General features: G+C 32.6%; 1 protein-coding gene across 1 annotated transcript in view; it reads right to left on the bottom strand.

Moving 5' to 3' along the window:
• Positions 1 to 5,918: 5,918 nt before the first annotated feature.
• MS3_00009153 (uncharacterized protein) overlaps positions 5,919 to 17,288 on the bottom strand; it is a 36,470-nt gene continuing 25,100 nt past the window's right edge. Inside the window, exons 5-8 of the mRNA XM_051217487.1 lie at positions 13,178 to 13,379; positions 12,079 to 12,216; positions 8,938 to 11,105; positions 5,919 to 7,005 (exon numbers count right to left, since the gene is read on the bottom strand). Coding sequence (XP_051064898.1) covers positions 9,058 to 11,105; positions 12,079 to 12,216; positions 13,178 to 13,379 — 2,388 coding nt within the window. The 3' untranslated portion in view covers positions 5,919 to 7,005; positions 8,938 to 9,057. The remainder of the gene's footprint in view (positions 7,006 to 8,937; positions 11,106 to 12,078; positions 12,217 to 13,177; positions 13,380 to 17,288) is intronic.

The raw sequence follows: 17,288 nt of genomic DNA, 5'->3' as shown, positions 1-17,288 counted from the left end.
ATATTCTGTGGTCCTAATCAAACATCGTTTGTTAAGTATACATTAAGGTGTCAATTTTATAATAGTTAAGTCAGATACTCTATCAAGCCTCAGCTTTCAAGAGGTATTCATTTGATGACTTAAGATATTTCAGACAGTTTTTCACCGATGTTATGAAGAACAAATAATGTTATTTTGCGTTCACAATGTCATACATAATCAGTAGACTAAGTAATTAGATCATAATATACATCAAGCTAATCCAGATACTCTAAGTCTGATTAAAAACTGGGAACTGAATATGTCCTGGAGCAATAGTTTATTGATACGAAGTGTTAGCAGTCGACACCGAGTGAAACCAAAGTTATATATAAAAAGTTTCTTATATTTACTATAGCCTGATATGTTTATCTTTGCCTATTGGCTAGTCACACCTTACTTTCTCTGACACATTAAAAATTTCTAGTAAGGAATATATATTGGGTTCTTATCATTGATTCACTATTGACTAGGTTTAAGAAGTACTCTTGAATTTCTAGTAAAAATTCATGATCGGTGGAGTTTAATTATACTAGAAGTGAGACAGACATTTCTGGAGGACTTAGATAGTGGCCATACATTATCGTCGATTAACTGTGATTTGATGCTTGTAAGCTACTTAATTTTCAAATAGTAATAAGTGTAGGGCTGGTGAATGTTTGAAAATTAAAACGTAATCTTCATCCAACTATTCATTATTTTTATTGATACTCCACTTGATTTATTACTGTATGATAAAATCTGATTTTAAATCGAACGATTTCTGCAAACATCAAGTCTTGATTAAATAATCAACGAAATCTTATGAGAATGGATAAATTTCTATTTCTAGTATAGGGAATTTGTGGAGATTGTGAAATTTTCACAGTTTAAAACACTAACTGGGCTTAGCTAAACCACCACTGATAACCTGAAAGCACTAGATGGCAGTCCGATCGTAGTATGGGACTTGTCAACAGAGTACATTCACGACCCTTCACCTAGGGGTCGAACCAAGAACTTTCGGTCTCGTAACTTCTAGACCACTGAGCTATTACCCACTAGTGTTGATGAATAGCTTCAACATGTAATTGCAGTAGTTCTAATGAGTAGTAGCCTTAACCAGTGGAGTTCGACCTTGTCGGGTGTGAGATAGTTATTTATCTTAGGCAATGGATGAAAATTGAGCACTATTGTGAAGTAACTAAGGTTAGACATAGACACCGTTGGATGATGGCTCATTGATCTAAACGTTAAGCACCTAATATTCTAGGTTCAATCCCCTGGTGTTACGTGGCGTATGCATACTACTGAGGAGTCTCACACCAGAACGAGAAGGCAGTCCAGTCGTTCCAGGTTTCTGATAGTCGTCATATAAGATCAGTTGGTTTTTTAAACTGTGAAGATTTCTACTTCTAAAGTGGTAAGCCTCGCTATTAGTTACTTGCTTACGTCTGTTACTCCTCGTGGAGGAGAATAGGCAGCCTATCAGTACTCTTTATCCAACCCTATCCTGAACAATTCTTAACAGATCTTTCCAGTTGTTATTCATCCTTCCTCTTTTCCGCTTCCCTTCACGATGCCAAGTTATGGTTTGGCTCGTGATACAGTTTGATGACTTCCTCAATGTATGTTCTATCCACCTCCAATGTCTTTTCTTAATTTCCTTTTCATCTGGAAGCTGGTTTGTCATCTCCCACAGAAGGTTGTTGTTGATGATATCTAGTCAACAAACATTGAGTATCTTGTGTAGACAATTATTTGTAAATACTTGTACTGTTTTGATGATGGTTGTAGTAGTTCTGCACGTTTCAGCTTCACACAGTAGGACTGTGTTGATGTTCATATTGAAGATGTGTTTAATATTGGTTGAGAGTTGTTTTGAGTTGTATATATTCTTCAACTGTAGGAATGCGGCCCTTTATTTATAGCAACTCACGTGCAATTGAGTTTGTTCTCATTTAACTTGGTTAAGTCATTTTGTTAACTTATTTAGCGGACAAAGTCATCCGTACTATAACAACTTATTGTACCTTTATTATTGTTGTGCTTATATGAAATATGTATGCTTGAACATTGCTTACCGCCTACGTGTATATTCATTCTGCTAGCTTTATTATTAACTGCTTAATTGATTCGATGATCCATTCATTTCCCTATACATATACATGTACATTTAACACTCTACAATCTCGGTTCGTTGACTCATTCATTTGCCTCTCAGCTCTGTGGTCTGAGTTATCTGTTAATAAAACTGTAGTCGCTGCTTCTGTTTACCTTCTGATTTCAAATACCGTTAAGGATTATATGATAACGGTTACGCGGGTGATTGGTCAACGAAGCACAGCCACTACATACCAATCCTCGCCTTTACGTCTGCATCTGATCCTTCTTGTTCATCAATGATGCTTTCTAGGTAAGTCAAAGATTCCATATTCTGTAAAGTTTCTATAGAAATATATCATTCAACGATCTCACATTATCAGGTATTATTCCATGTATACACATATGTAAAATTAAAATGATCAATGTAGACAGGGGAAAAAGAAAGAAACATCTTGTTTTGTTATGTATTCAATAACCAAAATCTTGGAAAGTGTACTTGGAACAAGTAATTCAGAATTTTATATTATTTTTTTTAAAAAATTTGTACATTCTTTAATGCAATGATAATTAATGAGAAGTGTTTCTTGTATAATAAACTGATTGACAGTAAAGTTTGTTTATTTACCCAGATTTCTAACCATAGCAACAACAACAACACCAACGACAATCACAACAAAAAATAATCAATAAATTGTGATGAAAAAATAACACAAGTGAAATTGTATTCTTTCTTGTACTTTTCAAAGTACTTCTATGATTTAGTTGTTTTTTTCTTCCTCTTTATACATGTTCAGCTTTGTTCTTCTTTATTATTATTATTGTTCTTTCAAATAGTTTCATATGGTTACCATGCTGTGTATTAGTGATTTTGTTCTTTAGGTTCTATGGAAAGAATACATAATTATTCAGTGTATAGATTGTAACAGCATGATGAAATAGTGTATCCAATTGTCTTCATATGTCTAGTTATATTATTTATGTAGATAATTGTTTTAAACAATCGCATGGTTTGTTTTGTTTGTTTTTTCTTTTGGAAAGATATAAGTTTTGTATTAGTAAAAAAACAAGAAAGTATCCATGTGTAATTCAATGACTTTCAAAGTGATCTAGAAAGATATTTCATTTATTTTCAAGTGATCAATAAGCAGCTAGTAAATTGAAGAAATAATCGGTAATAGGTAGAATTAAAGGACAGCTCATATACTTGTTCAGAGTATAGACTAGTGTCGTGCAAGGTTGGTTACTCACACCTTTTCTCTTTCTTCTGGTTATCGACTGGATTATGAAGAGGTTAACATTTGGAAGGCAAGCATGGGATACAGTAGACAGCTAGCATGCAGCTGGACAATCTAAACTTCGCAGATGATCTGACTCTTCTGTCACACACGTAACAACAAATACAACAGAAGACGTCCTGTCTAGCAGCAGCCTCAATAGCAGTAGGTCTCAATATACACAAAGGGAAAAGCGAGATTCTTCGATACGACACAACATGCACTAGTCAAATCACACTTGACGGAGAAGCTTTGGAGGATGTAGAAAACTTTACATATTTGGGCAGCATCATTGATGAACATGGTGGATCTGATGCAGATGTGAATGCGTTGATTGGCAAGGGAAGAGCAGAATATCTATATTTGGATAACATCTGAAACTTGAAGCGACTATCAACCAACACCAAAGTCAGAATATCCAATACAAATATCAAGACAGTTCTACTCTATGGGGCGGAAACTTGGAGAACTATGAAAATCACCATCCAGAAGATACAAGTGTTTATCAACGGTTGTCTATACAAAATACTTCAGATTCGTTGGCTAGACACTACGAGTAACAACCTACTGTGGGAGAGAACAAAGCAGATTGCAGTGGATGAAGAAATGAATAAGAAGTGTTGGATGTGGATAGGACACACATTGAGGAAAGCACGGAACTACGTGACCAGACAATCGCTGATTTGGAATCCTCAATGCTAAAGGAGGTGATGAAGTTCAATGAACATATTACGTTGGGAAATGGATACAGATATGAGAAGAATGAACGAGAATTTGATAGAACTAGGAAGGTAGCCCGAGGACAGAGTGGGTTGGAGAACGTCGGTCGGCAGCCTATGTGCCTGACAAACAAGCTATACTTTTAGTGGAATTTCTAGTTTAACAAAATTTACAATGATTTGATTACTCTGGTTTTATTTTACATAAGCATTGAATATACTACCTCAATAACGGCCATTCAATACATTTTTTTATTTGTTTAACAATCTCCCTTTCGTCGGATTTATTCATTATCTTGTTTTTATTTATGCGTGTTATAGAAGAGGACCAGTCGTTGAAAGACTGTATATGCTTTTCTTATCAAATTCAGGTCATTCACTGGTGATAAGCATATCTTAATTCTGTTAATTAACAATCTTCATGGTACCATTATAGTGTTCGAGAACACAAGTGGGGACAATCGAATGTAATTGAGCATAAAATTACAGGACAACTTAGTAAAATCTGAGAACTATACAGTAAATAATTCATTTGCAAAATGTCAGTCATTCGTGTCAGACTTCATTGTTTCTTCGTTTTCATACCAATTATTTTCTGTTCTCATTCTCTTTTCTTCGATCTTCTTCACCTTCTACCTGTAGATATTTCATTTTCAATTGATGATACATACTATTTATATCTGTCGACATCAGTAGCACACGTCGCAACCTCACATACATTTAAGTCTGTATTCGTTTGATTTTGTTAAGCTCTTCAATTGACTTATTTGACAGACGATGTCCCTAGTTCAGAAACAATTTATCTATTTCAAAGTGGCTTATTCACTCTACTGTGTGCTTTTTTTTTAATTATATACTTATTTCAGTTTGTACTCAATTCGTGTGTTTGTGGAATTGTGATCTGCGCTATACAACAATAAACCATAGTCAGCTCTTCGTATTATTTTCTGAAATTTATATACCGTTGGGAGTTACACAATAACAGTTATCAGGGTAATTTATATGGGAATCATATGAATTATTTCAAAGGTATTCTGTTATATATTGATTCCAATCTTAAAACTAAACCTATACTCCATATCCTAAACCCTCATTCTAAATCCTAATTATAACTCATAACTAACCCCTAAATTATTTCTTAACTGTAGTTGTCATTATTAACTGTAATAAATATTACTTCAATCTCCTTATCTTTTACACTCATTCACAATTATTTCATTCCTACAATCATATGTGAGTGATTTCTAGTCGACAGTTAACATCTTGGTTTTACGATGTCTGATTAACGTCATTCCAGATTGATCTGTGTGTAATAACTTTGAAGTTACTTTCTAATTCATGATTTGTTTGACATTTGACTTAAATATTGACATTTTCCCACATAAATTCACTTGGTATTGTTTACTTGTATCTTTTCATTGTTGTTTAGGACTACAATAGGTCAATCTCTAATTGACATATGTAAATCCTGTGCGTGTTGCCTTGATACTGCCTTAATTCACAAGCTTTAAAAGCGACTTCACTCCATTGAACAAGCAGGTAACGCGATGGCGTTTGAATCGGACGATACTAAGTTCGAGTTCTGGGGTTAACATCAACTCTAGGATACAGGTACATCCAACTGACGAGTCCCAAACAGGAGGAATCGCGCATTCTGAATTCCACTGCTAGCTACTACCCACCTTAGCTTATAAATTTTTCCACATAATTAATCTAATTTATTCACATTAAACTATACAAATAAAGAAAAACACTTGACAGTTTGTTTACATATAAAAGGTGTCATATTTAAAAGGTATCACCAAGATTTTTAATTATCATCGGAGGATATTTATTTTGTATATTTTATAGAAAAGATAAGAAGATAAAAATCATTGTAAACAAGGTAATGAATAAAAAACGAAGTAGTAACTAAGGCAACAACAACAACAACAAAAGTCGAATTACTTTAGAATGAACATGAACAATGGACATTTTTAAAGAGGAATAAAAAAGAAACGAAATTGATTTTATGAACAATTCAAAAGTCTTATATTGAATAATTCCCCTCATTGTTCTCAGAGTGATTATGTTAAGATAATAATTATTCTTTTTTATAATATGTAAAATAAATAGTTGCACAGGTCTCAGTTATCTCCATTGATCGATAAGGCAACTGTTTGGTAGAGATGGTCAGTAAATAAAGTATATATATAAATATATATAAAGGCAGATCGGTAAATGTAATACTAGGTGAAAAAAGAGGGTTTTAACGCCATTATACTTTCACAATTTAAAGGCTTCTGATGAATACTACTATTTAATTAATAAGTAGTAAGTAGATGTTGAAGAAAATTTGGGGATAAATAATACTATGGATCAATAATTAAATGAAAAGTTGAACATTGTGATTATTGTATACAAAACAGACAATTTTTCATGTTTGTCTTTGAAAAGATTGGCAAAAATTCGAAAGAAAAAAGTAACAGTTCGCCAGTGAATCAGTAAAAACATGTTCACAATAGAAAAAAGGATAGAATAAGGCTTCTTTAATGAAATATCTTTAGTATGAACCGGTGGATACAAATAAAATTATGAATAATGAAAGTATTCTTTTATTATGATAAATACATCACTTGTAAATACACACCCTATATGCATATAATACTACTTAAAATGAAATTAGTAGTCATAATAATACTGATTAAAAGATGGTTAGTTATTGTTTAGCTAGTAAACATTAATAACCATTTAAAAGCAAAAATAATTTATGAAATAAATGAAGAATGAATTATCATTGAGTCATGAACATATTTCATTCATGTGCCACAAATGTGTATGTAATACACGGATAGACATTCATTGGGCGCAACAAAAGAATAATTTATTATTGACTGAGAGTAGTGGGAGTTATTCTACCGGAGTTAATTCTGAAAAATAAAACAAAATGAATATAGAAAAAGCGGTTGTAATTATAAGATAGTGATTAGTGAATACGATTTGTGAGATCTTGCTAACTTTTCTAGTTTGCATCATGGAATGACCCTAGTTAGACAAAGATTGGAAACTAGGAAGAGTTGGATAATTGTTTCTTTGTAACCTGTGACTCCACAACAGTGCGCATCCATGATCTCGAGCGTAGGATTCGAATCCACCACATTCAGTTTCGCGCGCGAATGGGGAGTTAAAGGTCTAGAGGTCAAGCTTTTCTACGCAATAACGAATGTGCTGGGTTCGAGGCCCGTGTGCACGATAGTGGGTACGTAATGTTGAGCACTCCAATACTAGGACGAAACAGCCGTTCAGTGCCTTTAAGTTATCACTGGTGGTCTAGAGTAGATTGACTCGTGATTTCAACCTCGAAAATACCAAAATCTCCACAAACATTGTCGATATATTTAAAGCTGAGAAGATAAGCTAGCGAAGCTAGACAATATGATTCTAAAGATTGTATACATTGATTTTGCTATTGAGAAAAATCTGATAATAACACACTACTTTGGTGGAGGTCTATGTATTTTCTTTCCATCATAAGATATATAAAAGTCAAAAGTGCCTGATTTGACCCATCATAACTCAGTATAAAAATGTATCTACCTACCTGAAAGCTCTATATAAACCTTAAGCATTTCTAACTCAACAATTCTATCACACCATGGTTTTATTCTTAAAATATGATTTAACAACCATTTATCGCAGAGTCACATGAATGCTTCATTTGTATATTCATTGGTGACACCTGATGAATATCTATCATAGATATTGTGTGTATAATGAAACAACTTTAGTGTTCCACAATACATTGAGTACAATCATTGTTTTTAGAATATAAATTAGCTTCTCTTGAATAAAAGATAAATCATCTCTAGGACATTGGAAAACGTGTGTATTTTTATTTAGATTTCATCTTACATGCAACTGGAAGATCTAGACTTCGCAGATGATCTGACTCTTCTGTCACACACGTAACAACAAATACAACAGAAGACGTCCTGTCTAGCAGCAGCCTCAATAGCAGTAGGTCTCAATATACACAAAGGGAAAAGCAAGATTCTTCGATACGACACAACATGCACTAGTCAAATCACACTTGACGGAGAAGCTTTGGAGGATGTAGAAAACTTTACACATTTGGGCAGCATCATTGATGAACATGGTGGATCTGATGCAGATGTGAATGCGTTGATTGGCAAGGGAAGAGCAGAATATCTATATTTGGATAACATCTGAAACTTGAAGCGACTATCAACCAACACCAAAGTCAGAATATCCAATACAAATATCAAGACAGTTCTACTCTATGGGGCGGAAACTTGGAGAACTATGAAAATCACCATCCAGAAGATACAAGTGTTTATCAACGGTTGTCTATACAAAATACTTCAGATTCGTTGGCTAGACACTACGAGTAACAACCTACTGTGGGAGAGAACAAAGCAGATTGCAGTGGATGAAGAAATGAATAAGAAGTGTTGGATGTGGATAGGACACACATTGAGGAAAGCACGGAACTACGTGACCAGACAATCGCTGATTTGGAATCCTCAATGCTAAAGGAGGTGATGAAGTTCAATGAACATATTACGTTGGGAAATGGATACAGATATGAGAAGAATGAACGAGAATTTGATAGAACTAGGAAGGTAGCCCGAGGACAGAGTGGGTTTGGAGAATGCTTGTCGGCAGCCTATGCTCGATTGGGGGTAATAAGCCTAAGTAAGTAAGTAAGTATATACTGTAATTATTATTTCTATAAATCAAACAGAATAATATTTTTACTCGATTATAAACAACTACAATATTGAAAATTGATTAGTATTGGTATAAGTTTTAAAATTATTTATACAGTATCCTCTACATACCTATTTTTAATGCTTTGATTATAGGTAGTTAATTCTTGGACAAGATTTTATTCTATACTAACTAACATATGAATTGACTCCTTGAAGATATATATATATATATATATACATTTTTATTAATTATAAACATTCATTTGTACATTCAGATGAACAATCTATTTTCACTGGTGAACTCATCGTTCCCATTGTCACATCATTAACATTTGTAACCATTGCAGCAGTCCAATTAGGTTGTAAATTAGGTAATGATGAATCTTCTGTACAATCCTTCTTTGTCATATTATTATTATTATCATCATTATTAGCATTATTCATTTGATGATTACATAATGGAATAGATAATAATTGTTCTGAATGTATATCAATTGGATGTAATGAATTCATTGATTGTATATTATTTGAATGATTACACTTTGTATTATTATTATTATTCATTATATTAATATCTATACTTGATGATGTATTTGTTGCCATAGCAACAATTGATTGATTGATATGTTGTGTTTTATTGATTATATTTTGTTTCGTTTTTAAATTTTCTGTATGTTTTTTTAAATGTTGTTGCATTGTACTAGAACGTATAAATGTATAATCACAATTTGGATAAATACAATGAAAATGTTTATTGATTTTATTATTATGACATAATGGACGACGACAATCAATACTAATATCATAATATTCAAAACCTTTTTCTATTATAGTATGTTGATGAAATTCACGACGATGTATATTAATTAAATCTAATTTATTAGTAGACATATAACATCTTGGTTTAACACAATGATAATGTTGTTCATGGGTTATATAATAAGGACAATTCATATCTGGACATATTTCATTAGGTAAAAATAATTTTATAGCATATTTTATATGTTTAAATTGATTTTGTTCTTTCTCATTATTATTATTATTATTATTATTACGTAATAACATGGTGTTATAGTTGCTAACGTGATTATGTAATACATTTTGATCAATATTATTATCGATCGGATCAAAAAACATTGAATATGTTAAATCAATAGTATATTGATTATCTATACATAAATATTCAGGTGGATTAATATGTGGTACATAAATATGTTTAGCATATTTTGGTGGTCTACCTCTACGTTTTGGATTCATTAAATTATTATATGTTGTATCCATAGTAACATGATATTGATTTTGATTTTGATTATCATTTAATGAATTAGTCATTAAATATTCATTATGTGAAAGAAAATGTTTATATAATATTTGAAAATTTAATTGATTTGATAAATTAATAAAATTACATTTTGGCCAAAAACGACAATGAATATGATCATTATTATTATTATCATTATTATTGGATTGAATTGGGCAATTTGATTGATTACATTCTGTATAAGCATAAAATGATAAACATGCTTCCCATAAATGAGATAACCAATATTTACACCATGTTTTAGAAGAGTCTCTATATTGTTTTACATCATTATCGTCATTATTATTGCCATTACTACCATTATTATCATTATTATTAGTAGTAGTGGTGGTCGTGGTGATGGTGGTGGTGGTGGTGGTGGTGGAGGAAGTGGTGGTGGTAGTATCAATCATATTACTATTAATATTTGAATGACATCCTGGCCAAAAACATTTATTTAAATATTGATTATATGATTGATAGATAGAGATAAGAATTTTATCAATTTTTTTATATAATAATAAATGTTCATAATTTAAATGATCATCAAAATTATTGATTTTTAATAATATATGTTCCCAATTTTCACGTCGATATATACACATAGCAACAAATTTTGATAGTTTATTTAATAAATTATTTGTAGTCATTAAATTATTGAAATTATTATTGAAATCATTTTGTAATAATTGAAATTCATTATAAAATGATTGTTTTAAATGACTCATCGATGTATTTGTTTCTAATAAATCAATTGTATGGATATCAATATTGAAATCAATTTTATTGATTTTATTTTCATTAATATTGATTAAATCTTCATTATCATTATTATTATTATTGTTGTTGTTGTTTTGATTAGATGGAGAAAATGTTTGATTGATATCATCATGATATAACATATTTATGTATTTCGGTGAAAATGATGCAAATCGTCTATCATGTTTTCGTTTATGTGACATGAGTTGACTAGATGAATGGATTACATAATCACATCCTGATAAGATGATTTTCAAAACAAACAAACAAAAAAGCAATAATAAGCTATAACAATCAGTTTGATTAAGGATTAATAATGAAATGTGATTTTGATGAAGTTATGTTCTCTGAGCTGGGTGGTTTCGTGATGGAGCTTACATCGTTCTTATGAACGATGGCATCAGCACAAACTTCAGGTAGAAGTTCCACGACCAAACTATACATCTCGGAGAACAAAACTCGTAGATGGGGGAGGGGAGGTTGATTATGAATACAGTGGCCTTGAATGCTGTTAGAGGTATGAGGGCTGTTATCACTTCCTGGTCGCCCACACCGTGAAAGGGTTCTTCTGGAGGTATCTGAAAAGGAAATCGGATTAGAGGTGGTCTTAGTGACCTGAGGGCGTGACCGCAGTGCCCAAGAGACAACTACTTGAGGTCGGTCACACACAACCTTTTTACGTGTAATTTTTGTGTTAGCTCCGTACTTGTTGAGACCTTACCGCCGGAGACGGATATCCATGGGATAGGGCGAGGTGTGCATTTTTAGGGTCAACCTTTTCTAACCCCACCCCTCTTTGTGAGAAGGCAGCATCGCTGTCATGCTGGTTGTCTGAAAGAAACACCTTACTGCTGTCACACCTCTGTACAGTCAGCAGTACGACTTCGCCTTCGGACCTTAGGTTTGTTGCTTTTAGTCTTACTGCTCTTCAACCGACCTGTATGACATGGTAGGACCTTGAGGAATGTTTGTTCCAGTCAGTATAGCTCGGTTGCTTCATCACGATGGACAAACCCGACCACCACGTCAAGGTAGCAACAACGGTCGGGCGTAGATGGGCACTGATCAAGATTATTATACTAGGACAAAACAATTGTCCAGTACTTCCAGGTTTTCAATAATTGTATAATTTTTTTACAAAAAAACAACGAATGCTTATTGTGTAGTTTGCTAAGTGCACATTAAAAAAAATAATAAAATCCTAAACTTACCTGGTCGAATACAATGAATATGGTTTATTACGCCAGAATATTGACAATCGGGAAAATCACAATTTTCACATTTTATATAACGACGAAATCCATCTTGTGCAAATCTATCATTTTTCTGATGATGTACTTTATGTTTTTCTAGTGTGGAAAAGAGATAAGAATAGAGGTTAACGTAGTTTTTTCTCATAGTGGTCAGATGTAAATGATTACATGTTTTAATTTTCATTTCATTATACACTTATTCTACTCACTATTAATAAGTAGTATATCTCTATACAGAAAAGTATGTGTGGAAGAAATGGTACGTTTTGGCGTTTCGCTGAGAATTTTATTTTAAACTAATGACTGATACATATACCTCTGCTAATTCACTCACCATTAGATGATGATACCAAGCTACGAGGTTTTAGCCCATATAGACAGTCTTGATACATTCATTCTATCCCGAAATCAAAGCTTATTATATTTCGCCTTAATGACAACTGAATACGATAGGTCCACTGATTTGAATGGCTAAACTTTGTGTGTAATTTTGATGTTCGGTTTAGTTGGAAGTGATTGCCTAGAAGCGATACAGAATGAAGGGCTGATCGACAGAATTTATTCAACACTTAACATTTTAAAAAATATGATATTGGTTACTGTTAAAGAGCCAATTGAGGCCGACATAACTTACTAAAACCTCTCTGACTATGACTAGGTTAAAAATAGTTCAAACCTATAAGTAGTATACATACTACATACTGATGAATGATTCCAACCACTGGATATCAAACTTGTATGACTCATCATTGTGATCGAGTGATTATGATCTTACCTGAGTAATATGTGATATTACTATCAGGTATTTACGTGACAAGTTATTTTATGTTGTGAATATTTTGCTTACCAGCTAAATTAGTCAACTTTGGAAATGTTAACCATTATGGTTAATAATGTAACCATAATGGTTGAAGTACATTGGTTATCAGTAGACACTTCTAGGTAGGTTGCTAAGACTTGATTCACTATTACCTAATTGTCGATCGTTCCTACGAACATACATTTGTGTAGAATTTATAATATAAAATATTGTTTACCGAATAAAAAACCCACTTACCCATATCAGCTTTATTTTTAAATGTAAAGTGACAATTATTACGTCGACAATGAAAATGTGTAGTACATTCTTTATAGAATGGACATTTGGTAATACCACAATTTTCTGTTGCACGAAATCGTTGAAAACCCTCTTGTATAATAACAGCATCTTTACGATGATAATTTGCATGCATTTGTACATCTGATGTACTGACATATACCTATAGATATATTTTTTGGATGAGGAAAGGAGAATGGAGATGACATTATTAGACAATGCCCAAAAATATCTGTCTAAGACAAATGTGAACGCAAATATACCACTGAGATCCAGAGATCCTATATATTAGGTAGTTACCCAGCAAAAGCATTGGAAGATGGTTATATAATATAGGGAACTGATTGAGGTTAGATATACAAATTGTTGGACATCAACTTAATAGTCTAAAAGATGAGTGCTTTATACAAAATCTGAAAGTTCTGGATTCGATTCCTAGTGGGTTCGTCTCAAACACCATATTGATATCCGCTTAATTACTGAGTCCGGATAGTCGCTTACTTGTGCAATGGGTGTGAGTTTCAATTCAATTTGAAATGGATTGTTGTAGACGTTCATAACTAATCATTTATGAATCAATATGAAAATCTCAATCATGAACATAAGAGTAAATAACTCAGCTGGATGTAACACCGGATGACGAAGTTCTAAACCTCCCAAAACTGCCTACAAACACGAAACATTATGACTATTATGCAAAAACTTTTAATCATACATTTTTAAAAACAGTAACATGTCTTCCTTACTGTTAAATATGACATAGTGGACGACTTCATAACACGTTAAATTAGAACTTTTGAAACGGTGTTTAATGCTGCTTAGTTTCCTATTACTTTGTCAATGAAACCAGTACTTACACAATGAATCAGAGATTAAATATCACTAATGAGCTATTGGATGATGGCTTTACCTTTGGATGGCCTTGAAAGTGTACCGATATAGTCACTAAAAGAATGTATGAAATTCTTTCATCATTTCTTCAGTTGGTATATTTTACAATTATGAAAGAGAATGGATTTTTATGAAATTAACTAATTAGTAATAATCTATTTTGTAGTGATGAAGAGATTTTCAAATAGGTTAAATAAGTGTTTATTAACTGTGATAATCCATTTGAGTAAGATTATCTAATGATGAATACTTCTAATTCATTTTGTATTGATTGTTTGAATCTTCCCATTGATGTTTAGGACTGTAATTGATTAATCTCTTATTGGCATATGTGCATCCTGTACAGATTGCCTCGATATTGCCTTAAATCACAAGCGTTACAAAAGATATGATGGTGGCTAGCAGTTTCATCCAGAACGTGAACAGCGGTTGGGTCGAGTCTTGATATGAATATCAACTCTGGGATGCAGGTACATTCAACTAAGTCACGAATAAGACGAAACGCGTGTCTTGTGTGTCACTGCTAGGCACCATCCATCTATGTCTATGGTGAATATTTTATTGTCAAACTAGAAATTGTGAACAGAAAACAGTGATTCACTGGTTAAACCATTCACGACTCAACTAACAAGACTACAGTTCGAAATCAGCTTTACCGATGAATAGATTCAATAGTAAGATAACACTATTAGTCCCTAGGTAATATTGCTCAAAAAATATTATAATTACATCTATATTGTGTAATTAACAGTTAATTAATCACCGGGCAATGATCATTTTCCTGTTTATCTAGTCTATTTAATGTTGATCAAATTCTATCGATCCAGTTGCGAACTATCTTGAGACTGATGTTTACAATTACTTATTGACTAGTTTCGTCAAACTGATTAACATTTTATAAGTAGTATGAGAACGGGTTTTTGTGGTTATTATAACAATTTAATAGTTGAGTTCATGAGTCAATTGAAGCTAGATCACCGTGGAAAACCTGTAAGCACTGAACGGTCTACTTTTGAACTGCTCAGCAGTGGGCATCCACGATCCCATAATATCGTTAAAATTAAATTCTGTATGAATAGGCTAAAATAGCATGTCGGATAAAAAAACCAAGTACATATTAGTTATGTCGTTTCATTTGAATGATTTTCCTCAACTTATGCTTTTTTATTGATAGTTTCTCGTTCTCTATCAGGATACAAATGTCTATAAATGAAGCTAATAATAGTCTAATCACAAGTTTTTTTTCTTTCTCATAACATTATCATAATCAAAAGCACATAACTACATTGAATAATTGTTCAACGTCAATATCACAACTTTATAGAAGGTCTGGTAATATCCGAATAGTATATTAGTAATATTTCACATTGTAAAACTAAATGGCCTAGATCCTAATTCATCAATAAAACATCAATGAACTCAAGATTATAGATAGGTCTTGTTGACGTGTGAAAAGTAACATGAAATCTGTCTCTAGGACTTCTGTATAGTTACATTCAAACAGCTAGTGATTTTATAGAGACGTTAAAAAATAATTGATTTTCATTAATACCTGATATCAGCTGAGAACGCTTCACAATGAACAATGTTTAATCTACAACTCTATCATATCTAACTATTTACACTATTTTGTAATTTTTGAAAGATCTCCAGATGATCTCATTTCATCATCGAACCTATGAAATTCATTTATTTGTTTATATCAATGACTTTTCTGGTGAGTGAAAGAAAAATAATACAATTTTCCTTTTTTTTCTCTCTCTCTAAAATAAGAGAAATCGATCCACACAATAGTTTAAAGAAATAATTTCCTGATATTATTTACATGTACATTTAAACAAATCATTATTTTAATAGTTGAGATCATGAGTCAATTGAAGCTAGACCACCATGGGAAACCTGGAAGCATTGGACAGTCGTTTCGTCCCAGTATGGGGCTCCTCAGTAATGTGCATCCATGACCCCCCCGCGAAACTCGAACCCGGGGTCTATCACTCTCACGCGCGAACGCTTAACCATTAGACTACTGAGTCGCCATCCAACGGTGTTAATGTCTGACTTCAACCATTCCACAAAATTGCGCAACCGTCCACCATTGTCTTCAGTGAGCTGATATCTCACAACAGACTTGATTGCACTCCACTGGTAACTGCTTCTCACTACGACTCCAGGAAATGCCTCTTGAAGTCAGTCACTAGTGAGTTGATGATCATTATCAGAAGGGGTTTTGTGGAGATTTTAGAAATTTCAATAGTTGAAATTATGAGTCAACTGAGGATTACCATACTAGGATGAAACGACCGTTCAGTGCTTCTAGGTTTTCCACGGTATCTAGCTTCAATGGACTCATGATTCCAACTATAGAAAATACTAAAATCTCCACAAGACCCCTTTTGATAATAATCATTGTTTCTTTTTTTTTAGAAAAAAGTAAGTGATTACAATTCACATTTTTAATTTTCTATTCTAAAAACTAAATACTGTAGTGTATGCTACTGATGTCGACAGATATAAGTAGTATGTAACATTAATCGAAAGTGAAATACTTGGCAGCAGAAGATTAAGAAGATTAAAGAAAAGAGAATGAAAATAAATTATGATCTGTGTGGAAATGAAGGAACAATCAAGTCTGAAATGATGGACTAAATGAACTATTTACTGTATGGTTCTCATATCTTACTAATGTTATGTCTGAATGAAGATTAAATTACGAGTAACTTCTGGGACTTATCAATGGACCTATATTATCTATATATTCTTATGGTATAACTATTCAGTATTTAGATTATATATATATATATATATATATATATTCCTCTTATTATAAGCTTCATTTTGACTTATAGATTATTATTGTACGATTTACTGTCCATATGTTATACTCAGTTTATTCATTACTATCTCCCACGTTCACAGCCACTTTTTGGCTTATTTGTGTATGAATGTTATTTCCTATTTTATGGTGCGATGCGGTCTGTTTGACTGATATATAAACCCAGTATGTCTGAAACAAGTGAGTCGCATAGTGGAATCTGTTATCAACATTCTAGACTCAACTGGATGGGCTAAACAAGCAACAAACCAATAGGACGCTAAACTGATCAAACCAGTTGGACGTTATCGTTTTAGTACAGTACAAGAACAAATAAGTCATATTTTGATTGACGAATAAATTACGTAA

Source organism: Schistosoma haematobium, chromosome 5 (genome assembly GCF_000699445.3).
Source record: "Schistosoma haematobium chromosome 5, whole genome shotgun sequence".
Classification (NCBI taxonomy): Eukaryota; Metazoa; Platyhelminthes; class Trematoda; order Strigeidida; family Schistosomatidae; genus Schistosoma; species Schistosoma haematobium.
This window is presented reverse-complemented; position numbering and strand designations above follow the sequence as displayed.